This window comes from Dipodomys merriami, unplaced genomic scaffold (genome assembly GCF_024711535.1).
Source record: "Dipodomys merriami isolate MVZ:Mamm:240054 unplaced genomic scaffold, mDipMer1.0.p SCAF_22, whole genome shotgun sequence".
Classification (NCBI taxonomy): domain Eukaryota; kingdom Metazoa; phylum Chordata; class Mammalia; order Rodentia; family Heteromyidae; genus Dipodomys; species Dipodomys merriami.
In genome coordinates, this window is record NW_027203604.1 from 7,316,847 (window position 1) to 7,329,690 (window position 12,844).

At 41.5% G+C, this 12,844-nt stretch overlaps 1 protein-coding gene across 4 annotated transcripts in view; it reads right to left on the reverse strand.

Annotated features, from left to right (window-relative positions):
- Positions 1–12,844, reverse strand: part of Kdm4c (lysine demethylase 4C) — a 315,679-nt gene that overhangs the window by 268,864 nt on the left and 33,971 nt on the right. For 3 of the 4 annotated variants that reach the window (XM_070033227.1, XM_070033229.1, XM_070033228.1), the window contains exons 2-4: positions 11,631–11,791; positions 6,731–6,906; positions 4,221–4,335 (exon numbers count right to left, since the gene is read on the reverse strand). In XM_070033227.1, coding sequence (XP_069889328.1) covers positions 4,221–4,335; positions 6,731–6,906; positions 11,631–11,774 — 435 coding nt within the window. In that variant the 5' untranslated portion in view covers positions 11,775–11,791. Of the gene's footprint in view, positions 1–4,220; positions 4,336–6,730; positions 6,907–11,630; positions 11,792–12,844 lie in introns of those variants that run through there. The other variant, XM_070033230.1, reaches the window with a different exon arrangement.

Genomic DNA, 12,844 nt, shown 5'->3' on the forward strand with positions numbered 1-12,844 from the left:
AGCAATTTTATTTTCTTAACTGTTTTCTACATTTTCAAACTTTCCTACATGAGCATGACCTACTTTTAACAAAAGAAATTCTCAACAGAGGGTACTTATTCAAATGAAAATGTACAAAGCGAATGGAGAAAGTATTTCTTTTTTAACTTTTATTTTCAATATTCTAAGTATACCCATACTTAAAACACCAAGTACCCAACAATAAATAGTTGCTACCCTATGTCTATCCTACTTAATTTTCTAGAGGATTTTTTTAAACAAACCTAAACCTACTACATGAGACCCTGTCTCAAAACATAAAACAAAAATCCTGATTTCATGTCATTTCATTAATATTCAAAATGCCTCGAGCTTGAGACACAAAGTACTGAAATCCAGTTATAAATGACCTCCTCCCCCTACTTTGACTTTGCTTTAACTTTAACAAGTTAAAGCAATTCACAGCACTAAGATATCATTACATCCAAGAAAACATGGTCACATCTACTTCTCAGTCTAGCTTCAAAAATAACAATGGTTTTCCTAAATGACACTGTTCAGCAATTCAAAATCTATAGAAAATGTGAAGTTATGCCATCACCTCACATCAAGAATACAAAAAGCATGGGGCTGGGAAGGTGGCTCAGTGGTAGAGCGCTTGCCTTGCATGCCTGAGGCCCTGAGTTCGATTACTCAGCACCACAGAAGCAAAACGAAAAAAGCCGGAAGTGGCACTGTGTATCAAGTGGTAGAGCGCTAGCCTTGAGCTGAAGAGCTGAGGGACAGCACCCAGGCCCAGAGTTCAAGTCCCATGACCAGACCTTAAAAAAAAAAAAAAAAAGAATACAAAAAGTGTGAATTGATTCTGAAAAGCAGGAAGAAAAGGAGAATATACACAAGGCTTGAACAGGCACTTCACTAAAGAGGATGGGATGGTGGCTCAGTGACAGAGTGCTTGCCTTGCATGCATGAGACCCTGGGTTCAATTCCTCAGCACCACATAAGCAGAAAAAAAGCCAGAAGTGGCACTGTGGTCCAAGTGGTAGAGCACTAGCCTTGAGTTGAAGAGCTGAAGGACAGCTCCCAGGCCCAAAGTTCAGACGCCACAACCTCCCAAAAAAAAAAAGGATGTCCAAAAGGGAAACCCAAACAGTCAATGACCACAGGAAAACTATCATCCTGAATTTTGGAAATACAAGCTACTACTACACACTCTACATATGACCAACAGAAGGACTAAATTCAACACTGGAAATATCAACTGTCAGGGAGGAGATGAACAACAAAAACTCACAACCACCATTCCTAGAAGGTGTTCATGGAAAATGCTTTCTTCTGCAGCTAGCCATGTGCCAGATGAGGACTGCTCTAATCTCTATACCAACATAAAGAAAGGGCTGGGAAGGTGGCTCAGTGGTAGAGTGCTTGCCTTGCATGCCTGAAGCCCTGGGTTCAATTCCTCAGCACCACATAAGCAGAAAAAAAGCCAGAAGTGGAACTGTGGCTCAAATGGTAGAGCACTAGCCTTGAGCTGAAGAGCTGAGGGACAGCGCCCAGGCCCAGAGTTCAGGCCCCACGACCAGACCCAAAAAAAAAAAAAAGGCATGCTTCTTCACCCCAGAAACATATACAAAATATCCACTGACTGAAAGAAAGGCTGCTGGGGAACACATATCCACCTAAGTATGTATATATCATCCCACAGGTCAGTCGCGCTCTCTCTCTCTCTCTCTCTCTCTCTCTCTCTCTCTCTCTCTCTCTCTCTCTCTCTCTCTCTCTCTCTCTCTCTCTCTCTCTCTCTCTCTCTCTCTCATTCTCTCTCTCATTCTCTCTCTCTCTCTCTCATTCTCTCTCTCTCTCTCTCACACACACACACACACACATACTCACACACACACATACACACACACACACAATTAGCGAGACACTATTTCAACAAACAAACTGAGCTTAAGGTTGGTGGTAGATACCAATAACCCCAGTGATGCAGGAGGCTTAAGTAGAAAGACTGAAATCCAAGGGCAGTCCCAGGCAAGAAAAAAAAGACATGAAACCCTAGCTGAAAAACAACCAAAGCAAAAAGGGCTAAAATCATGGCACAACTAGGAAAATAACATCTGTGCAACAAGTATGAGACGTGGAGTTTTCAAACCCAATGCAGCCAAAAAGAAAAAAAAAACTAGAAATGAATAACACAAAGACTATAATAGTACAATCTTTCAAAAATATAATTTGAGCTGGGTGCGGGTGGCTCACACCTGTAACCTAGCTACTCAGGAGGCTGAGATCTGAGGATCACAGTTCAAAGCCAGCCTGGGCAGGAAAACCGGAAGTGGAGCTGTGTGTCAAATGGTAGAGTGCTTGCCTTGAGCACTGGCCTGTGGAGCCAGGGGCCAGTGGCTCACATCTGTAATCCTATCTACTCCGGAGGCTGAGATAGGAGGATCACGATTCAAAGCTAAGCCAGGCAGTAAACTCTCCACGCCGCCCCCCACCCCCAGACTGTTATCTCCAATTAATCACCAGAAAACTGGAAGTGGTGCTGTGGCTCAGTGGCTCGCCTTGAGCTGAAGAGCTGAAGGACAGTTCCCAGGCCCAGAGTTCAAAACCCATGACAAAAAAATATAATTTGAGAAAAACAGAGAATATATTAAGACTAGTGGGAGGAAAAAAAAGAAGACAGGCGTGGTACCATGAGCCTATAATCCCAGAATTCAGGAAGCTAAGGTAGGCTAAGTGCCAAAGGTTCACATCTGTAATCCTAGCTACTCAGGAGGCTGAGACCTGAAGGTCTCAGTTCGAAGTCAGCCTAGGAAGAAAATTCTGGGCAGAAGATTCCATGAAACTCATCTCCAATTAACCAGCAAAAAGCTAGAAGTAGAAGTATGGCTCAGCCAGGTGCCAGTGGCTCACACTTATAATCCTAGCTACTCAGGAGGCTGAGATCTGAGGATGGTTCAAAGCCAGCCCAGGCAGGAACGTCCATGAGACTCTTTTTTTTTTTTTGGTCAGTCGTGGGGCTTGAACTCTGGGCCTGGGCGCTGTCCCTCAGCTCTCCAGCTCAAGGCGAGCCACTCTACCACTTGAGCTACAGCGCCACTTCCGGTTTTCTGGTGGTTTATTGGAGATAGGAGTCTCACGGTCTTTCCTGCCCGGGCTGACTTTGAACCGCGATCCTCAGATCTCAGCCTCCTGAGTAGCTAGGATTACAGGCGTGAGCCACCAGCGCCTGGCTGAGACTCTTATCTCCAATAAACCACCAAAAGTGGCCCTGTAGCTCAAGTGGTAGAGCATTAGCCTTGAGCTGAAGATAACAGGGACAGCACCCAGGCCCAGAGTTCAAGTCCCAGGACCAACAACAACAAAAAAAAAGAAGTATGACTCAAATGACTGAGCACCACCATTGATCAAAAAAGCCTCAGTACCAACACAAAAATAAAGGAAGCTAAGGCAAGAGGATCATGAGTTTGAAACCAACATGGCTGACCCATATCCCAAAAACAGGGGAGGTGACATGGGAATAGAATGAGATAGATGATCATAAAAGAGAGAATAATGATAAATATAAGCCTTTTCCAGTGTAGCATTTAAATGACTAGAGAGAAAGCAAAATAAATCTGAAATACTGCTTTTGCTCGGGCTGGGAAAGTGGCTTACTGGTAGAGTGCTTGCCTAGCAGACATGAAGCCCTGGGTTCCATTTCTCAGTACCACATAAACAGAAAAAGCCAGAAGTGGTGCTGTAGCACAAAAAAAAAATTGCATTTGCTCTCAAGTGGTGGTACATGGAAAATATTTTCTGGTTTCCAGTCATTTTCATAACATAGATACACACCAGCAACATTATGGTTACACCATCGTTATTTGTTTTTTTGTTTTTTGGGTTTTTTGGGGGTCTGGTTGTGGGGCCTGAACTCTGGGCCTGGGCGCTGTCCCTCAGCTCTTCAGCTCAGGGCTAGCACTCTACCACTTGAGCCACAGCATCACTTCCGGCTCTTTTCTTTATGTGGTGCTGAGGAATTGAACCCAGAGCCTTATGCATGCAAGGCAAGCGCTCTATCACTGAGCCACCTTCCCAGCCCCCACCATCGTTATTTGTACAAGTAGCTGTCTTCAATCTGAAAAACACTAGCCACAGAAATCCTGCTGCTGACTTTTCACTCTTCCTCTAGGAGTCATGACCACCTAACATAAATGAATACTTCTCAGACATCAAAACATTCTTTACTACTACAAGTATACCTCATCATATATGCTCCCATTAATATCTGCACCATAGATAGGTGCCACAAAAGTTAAATTTTTCCAGTATTTGCGTTCCAAATCTTCATAATCCAAGTATCTTGGAGTACAATATCTGTAAAAGATTTAAAAAAAAAAAGAAGTAAGCAACTTTAGCTTTTTCACATTCATTTATTTTCTAAGCAAAATCCTATTGAAACAGAAATACTACTGACATCTATGTTCTCAAACCCTGTAAAAACACAAATGCATTTAATTCTGATCACGTTATATTTGTTTTTGTTTTATAATAACACCAGAGTCTGTGCTCAGGGCCTCACAATGGCTCATTGCTTATCATAGCTGGCACACTACCACTTGAGCCACCTAACCCAGCTTTTTGCTACTTAATTGGAAATAAGTCTTACAGGCTTTTCTGCCAAGGCTGGCTTCATATTGTGATCCGCTAGAGCTCGGCCTCCTGATATCTAGGCTTACAGAGTGTGAGCTGTGGGCTCTGGCTCACTTTACCATCGTTATTGAGGAAAGTACCTTCACAAAAATATTGAGGAGAGTTTAAAAAGCATTATCTGAGCTTTTGAATTATTACTAAAACCTTTAAGCAATTACATAAGGATATTTTAGAGATTTATATGTACAAGACATAACACCTATGGAAAAACTGAGAAAGAACAAACCCACTAAAAATTCATTAAATGTATTAACTGTGGGGGGAAAAAAAAAGAAGAAACATCTTAGACAGCTGGAATGAGAGACTATATGGTTAGAACCATTCCAGAATATAATGTTTCAGAGTGAACCAAATGTCAAAAAAAGGTAATAACCCCCCAAAAACACAGCTCCAAGCTGGGTGCTGGCAGCTCACGCCTGTAATCCTAGCTACTCAGGAAGCTAAGATCTGAGGATCTCAGTTCAAAGCCAGCCTGGGCAGGAGAGTCTGTGAGACTCTTATATCCAATTAACTACCAGAAAACCACAAGTGGCACTATGGCTCAAGTAGTAGAGCCCTTGCCTTGAGCTGAAGAGCTCAGGGACAGGGCTCAGGCCCAGAATTCAAGCCCCAGCTCTAGAAATTCAAGAACAAAACAGACTGTACAATGGCAGGCGGCTGCAGCAGAGACTGAAAACACAAGCTAAGAAGCAGCAATGAAGAGTTCTTAAAAATATAAACATAAGGTAGGTCTCTGAATTAATTGACATTAAAAAAGTTCTTCTATACTGAGTAGTTCACAGATTATTGTGAGTCTGCTGATTGAACAAAAAAACTATCCAATTAGAGGTGTGGCTCAGGTGAAAGAGCACCAGCCAATGAGCAAAAGCATCATGCTATCTGAGGATAGCGGTTCAAAGCCAGCCTGGGCAGGAAACTCCATGAGCCTCTTATCTCCAATAAACCACTCAGAAAACAGAAAGTGGTACAGTAGCTTAAGTGGTAGAGCTCTTATCTTGAGCTGAAGAGCAGAGGGATAGATAGCGCCCAGGCCCAGAGTTCAAGCCCCACGACCAACAAAAAAAAAAGTTTCTTCATGAGGAAAATAAGAAGTGGCCAAGTATGATGGCAAGCATTTATAATCCTAGGTACACATGAGACACAGGTAGAAGGATCACAGCCTGAGGCCAGCTCCGGGCAACAACACAAGACACTATCCAGAAAATAAATAAAGCATAGCTCAGGTGACAGAATGCCTGCCTAGCAAGCACAAGGTTCTGAGTTCAAACCTCAGTACAGGGAGGGAGGGGAGGAAAATAAGCAAAGAAAAAAGACAAATATATGGTTTCACTCATATATGAAGCCATACCTATAAGATAAACATATTCATGGACATGAATGTATGTATACATACATATACCTACTTCTATACATGTATACACACATACAAACACATAGAATATGGCTCTAACTATGGGAATAGACAGGAGGAAGCAAGGGAGGAGAGAGGGAAAGGGAAAGATGAACAAGGAGGAACAAGCCATGTGGCAAAGGATGGCAGACTTCCACTAAGAGACTCATGAGGGGAACACTGCTGAGCACCCCAGGCAACATCCTGACTACAAACTCATGAGAGGACCTGAACTAGACAGGACCTACAACCCTCAGGTTCCCAACCTTCATAAGCTATGAATTAGTTTAAGTGACTGAAAGTTGGGATCACTTATACACAGTATGAGATAACTAATAAAACAATGGTGCCCTTCCAAGTCATTCAAGATATTTTTCAAGTAATTTAAGGCTTAAACATTGTCACACAGAGAAAATTTTGCCGAACAAAGATAAATTGTGTATAATCAAAACTTCATGACAATTAATGAAAAAAAAGACTCACAGCTATTATGAATAAGGTAACAAACTATAGAACATGTCCTTAACAGTGAAGCAAAGGGTGAGACAATACCCCAAGAAAACAAATGCAGTTATTAAAAAGGGACTGAAAGACATTGAACAGCTGACTTGTGCTATCCACATAAACATTTGAAAGAAATACAAACAGCAAACAAAATCATCAACTCACTTGCCACTGTTGGCCAGTTGTCTGAACTCCTTCACAGTCATGGCCTTTTTCTGAATGTTGTATTGAGTAAACAGTCCCGACTGCCCTGTGACCATCTGCTGAATCGGTGCTGGAATAAGCAAATTATCAATGTCATCATAGCATTGTCTTGGCTTCCATTCCTTAGGAGGAATCACCTAAAAGTAAAATAATAAATTATTATCCTGAGGCAAGGCACCAGTTAATCATGACTGTAATGCTAGCTACTCAGGAAGCTGAGATGTGAGGACTGCAATTAGAAGCCAGCCCATGTAGGAAAAGTCTGTGACAGTCCTATTTCCAATTAACCATCAAAAGCCAGAAGTGGAGCTGTGGCTCAAGTGGGAGAGCACCAGCCTCCAGCACTATGCACTTTGAAAACAGTTTCTATCACCACCACCTAGTATTGACAAGAGGCAAGAGGAGGACAAGCTATGTGCTACTGACTGTCTTCACTTACGGTTAAACTGTACTCTCTGTGCTAAAAATCATGTGTATCAACTATGACCAGAGCAGTCTCTGTCCAATTACTGTGTGGACAATTTTCATCCATCTCATATATTTTAAAAGTTCATCATAATCTGCCAACTTTCCCAACAAGAATTATCTCAAGTGCAATCAGACCTAAGGTATCAAACCTTGACCCCAGAAATAAAAGTAAAATCCAAATACATATCTTAAGAAAATACTAATTAGCCGGGTGCCAGTGGTTCAAGCCTGTAATCCTAGCTACTCAGGAGGCTGAGATCTGAGGATTTCGGTTCAAAGCCATCCCGGGCAGGAAAGACCGTGAGATTCCTATCTCCAATAAACCACTAGAAAACCAGAAGTGGCGCTGTAGCTCAAGTGGTAAAGTGCTCACCATGAGCTGAAGAGCTGAGGGACAGTACCCAGGCCCAGGCCCAAAAATAAAAAATACTAATTAGAAAATAATCAAGGGCTGGGAAGGTGGCTCAGTGGTAGAGTGCTTGCCTTGCATGCATGAGGCCCTGGGTTCGATTCCTCAGCACCACATAAACAAAAAGAAAAAAAAGCCGGAAGTGGCGCTGTGGCTCAAGTGGTAGAGCACTAGCCTTGAGCTGAAGAGCTGAGGGACAGCACCCAGGCCCAGAGTTCAGGCCTCACGACCAGACCCAAAAAAAAAAAAAAAAAAAAAAAAAGAAAAGGGAAAAGAAAAAAGAAAATAATCAAAACAGACAATAATCTGAAGCCAAAGTCACTACTATTAGAACTATTCCATCACTATCTTTGAATCATAAACTAAGACAAATTCACTAAGTTGTCAACACTACATTAATAAAGAGCCTTCCCATGCTCTGTTCTTCAAGGCTATATAAGCAAAGTAGCTTTGTAAGTGCAGTCTTGATTTTCACTAAAACATCTGATTTAGTGCAGTTCTGTACATGTGTTACTGTGGCAACTTCCACAACAATAAGATAGGCAATATTGATTTTATATTATTTGCCATAAAAGATGGTAAAAAATGATTAGAAAAAATAGTGTGTTGTGGGGCTGGGAAGGTGGCTCAGTGGTAGAGTGCTTGCCTTGCATGCATGAGGCCCTGGGTTCAATTCCCCAGCACCACATAAGCAAAAAGAAAAAAGCCGGAAGTGGCGCTGTGGCTCAAGTGGTAGAGCGCTAGCCTTGAGCTGAAGAGCTGAGGAACAGCGCCCAGCCCCAGAGTTCAGGCCCCACAACCAGACCCAAAAAAATAAATAAATAAATAATAGTGTTGTATTCCTAATACAAGCAATAGGAAATTATCATGGGATAGGATAAATAAGTATCTCCAACTCTGTCAATGAGTCTTGACTTACTTAAGGAGGCATTTTTTGGACTCAGGTGTGTCTTATAATTGTAATTCTCATTAACTTTCTTCAGTCTCATAATGCCAGGAGCAGCACAGGTGGATTCTGTGCCTGGAGCTCCCTTGTGAGGGTAGCTGTTGCTTCCTCTTCCCAGTTACTAAACATGTCACTTTGTCACCAGACAATATACTAATCTCAGTGGAAACACAGTGTATGTTTTCAAGAAAGGAGAGAAAATAGGACAAAGGGCTACATTCAGAGACCAAAGGAAAGAGTCATATCCCAGATTCCCTTCTGTCAATCCTTAGTAAACCATTACAAGTTCAAGACCAAACTTTGTTAAATGAGTCTGAAAGAAGGTATTTGTTTCAACTAAAGAATGATTTGCCTCATAGAGGTAATGTTGAACTGCTGAGAGGCCAAAAACTAAATATTTTAAGAGCTACTCCAATAAAAAAGCTAAGCCTGGAAATTCATCTGAATCTTTACTTTGTTTTCTCCTTTTTCAAATCTCACCCAGATCTAGTTAACGCTCAATCTAATATCCCTAAGTTGTAAACCTTTCTAAAATTGACTTTGAACTTTAACAAATACAAAACAAAATGACAGACCCTCTAGGGACATATGTAAAGACTTGGATTACAAGTAGCATCCAGTTGAGATAAGAACCTGATGTCCAATCTCAACAGTTCAGGAAGTTGTCTGCTCAGCTACATCTGCTCTCCACAGGTAACCTTCACAGCAGAGATGGAGAGTCCAGGTAAAACCTTCACACAGATGAAGTCACCTGATTCATCCCAATGATGGGCTCTGCCAGAGCTCAGGCATTCATATAAACATGATACTGACATGTCTATAAGTTTCAGTCTTACAAGTCCCAGATTACAAACTAAATAATTAGATCAATTAAACTGAAATAAGTACAATAAAATGCATTTTTCCTAAGACAATTTTTAAATTAAACTTCATTTCTTCCTCTCTGGTTACAAATAAAAAGAGATGAATTTCATAGACTACCTCTCTTTCAGAGCTCTTTGATATGTCAGAGTCCAAACATGCAATGCAGTTCTCCAAACGTTACTGAATGCATCTATGACCCTGAATGTATCATTTATCATCATTTTTACAGGTATTAACTGGCACTTATAAGAAGAAAAGGTTTTTCAAACACATCTAAACCATAGACTGCTTCTCTCTTCCTCACTGGTCTAGGCTACCATCCTTACCTGACAAACACAAATGCCCCAACAAGAATCACTGAATGCTATCTCGCCTCAGACCCAAGAAATACATTCTGTAAATAGAGGCCAGTGATCTAAACAACAGCAGCAACAAAAGAAATAGCCAGGCACCAGTGGATCACACATGTAATTGTAGCTGCTAAGGAAGCTGAGATCTAAAGATCAAGGTTCACGTAGACTGCCCAGGCAGGCAAAATCTGTGAGATTCTTACCTCCAATTAGCCAGAAGCAGAGCTGTGGCTCAGTGCTACTGCACCAGACTCTTGCGAAAATGCTAAGGGTCAGTGCCCAGGCCCTCACTTCAAGCCCAAGTATGCGCACAAAAACAGAAACAAAATAGATAAGCCAAAAGTCACCATATCTTCCTTTCCTTGCACTTAGAATGACCATAGTTTACATGGTCCCTTCTGCACTTTCCTCACCACCTGCTAACCCTGCCCACACAGTGCCAACTCCCTATTCCTCTCATAATGAAGTTCAGGCCACTTTCTAGACTTCTGGACTTATTGTTCTTTCTTCCTACATCTTGAGAAGACTGGGGTTTTTTGTTTGGTTGGGCTTTTTCTGTTGGTTTTTGTTATTTCATTTTTTGTTTTGGCAGCACTGGGATTTGAACTCAGGGCCTGTACTTCCTCGGCTAGTGCTCTATGGCTGAGTCATACCTTCAGCCCTGCTTTTTACTAATTTTGGAGACAGAATCTAACAAACTTTTCTGCCCAGGCTAACTTCAACCTGAACTCTCTTTTGATTCTTTGGGTTTGAGTCTCTGCTTAAATGTCCGTTTCTCATCATTATAACATGCTATCACCAATATGTAAGTTCCATGAAGCAGGGATTTGGTCTATTCTGTATCCCCAGCACCCTCACATACACCTGGCACATAGCACAAACTCTTCACATTTGGTGAAAAAATAACTAAAAATAGAATAGACAAAGAAAAAAACTGATCATGGTTGCCTAGGGCTGCAAGGGACAATGAGTGGTGACAGGAAATAGGAAATGACTGCTTAATGAATACAGTATCTTTCTGTGATGATGAAAATGTTCAGAAATGCAACAGTAGTGACAGATGGACAACTGAATAAACTAAAAACCCCTGAATTACTACTTTAAGTGGGTATACTGCTTTTTACATAAAGTATATCTCAAAAAGGTCATGTACTCATTGTAATCATAAACTGACATGTTGAATTGAGACTCCTTTTTACGACTATTTAAAGATATTTAAAAGTTTAATTTTTTTATATTTTAGAAAAAAGTTAAATGACAAAGAAAAAGCATAAGAAGCAAGGAAAGGAGAGAAAATTGATAAAAACTATTAATACTCTTATACTTCTAAAACTCAATACAGGTATATCTCTGGTATCTATGAGCTATCCCTGATTTGTAAAGAAATAAAAAAGAAAAAAAAAAAAGTAGTCTAAGAGCATAGCCTCAAGGATGGCTCAAGGATGGCTCACATCTTTAATCTTAGCTACAAAGCAGGCTGAGACCTGAGGATTGTGGTTCAAAGCCAGCCTAAGCAGGAAAGTCTGTGAGACTCTTACCTCCAATTAACCACTTAAAAACCGGATGTGGAATTCAAAGTGGTAGAGCTCTATTCTTGAGTGAAAGAGCTCAGGGACAGCACCCAGACCCTGAGTTCAAGCCCCACAATGGACCAAAAAGAAAACAGAAAAAAGAAAAATAAGATCACTCTTATTTGAGGAAGGAAATCAATGTTACACATGACTAACAAGGACAAACACGTTACAATTTTTCTACAGAAGACACAATGAAGCATAACTGAAGGCCAAGTGATCTTTTTTCAAGCCAAGATCTGAGCATAATCACCTTTGCAAGACCTGCTCGGTGAGCTCCTTTCGACTCCATGTAGGCAAGGTATTTGTTGAACTCCCGGAACTCCTCCATGGAGGGTCTGAAAGTCATTATCTTACAGCTGGGGTTCAGGGGGCTCCCCGCCTCCGCCACCTCCATGATGGCTAAGGTAGTCTCTGTAGAGAAGAGGATACAATCATCAGCACTGAATTATGTGTGCTTAAAGTCAGTGGTCTTTTCTACTGAGCACCATGTAAGCAATCCCCTGAAATCACCCCCACACAGCAGGAGCTCTGCTCTCCAGTTACTTCCGATTCCCCCCCTCATCTCTCCAGACTTCTGATAAAACAGCAGACTCTGGTCACCTCTTGCCAAGCTCCTATTCCTGGCACAGAATCATAGCGGGACTGTACTGCTGGCCTATTCAAGATTCTTGGTTCCAAGTAAAAACAAGACCACAAAAGATGTTATTCTTTTGGGGAGTTGGGGGAGGGAGGAAGAGGGCATTTGTTTTGTCTAGACAGGGACTTGAACTCATATCTGATGCTTTTATTCACTGGCTAGTGCCTTATCACCTATGCCACATCTCCAATCCTAAAATGTTGCTCTTATGTACCAGTTCTGAAAGAAACTCTGTCACTCATGCATATTATCGAAAGACTTCAACTGGTCTAAGTAGAGGACACTCAATATTCCTAGCACAGTTGGCTGGAATATGCTTCCAGCTTGTTCTAACATGCTTTCCTGTAATAATTTACAAACGAATCATTGAACAAAACCACCAGGAAGAACAAAGAAAGGCGTAGATGTCTCTTCCCCTCCCAAGTTCACTGTCTAAAGGTTGAGAAAACTTCAAAAATGCGTACAAGAAAGAAATAACTCTACTAGACTAATTAGAAATTACTTCCTTAGAAAGGGGTGGGATTAAAGACTCATAACAAGATATTTCAGCTGGTCAGATGAGAGAATGACTAGTTCTGGAAGTGGAGATACATGGGATATATTGCAGGAACTGAGGAAAGTTTAGTGTCTGGAGCTTAGAAACCAAAATTTCAGAAGATACATAAAACAGTAGGTGCTCAAATAGTAGCATGGCTCAAGTGACATAGCATTTACATAGTAAGCACAAAGCCCCATAGTGCACGCACATGTGTGTGCACGCACACTCGCATGCATGCGTGCACCCAAGTGCCCACATACACACTCACGTAGGTAGTCTGCAGGTTTTG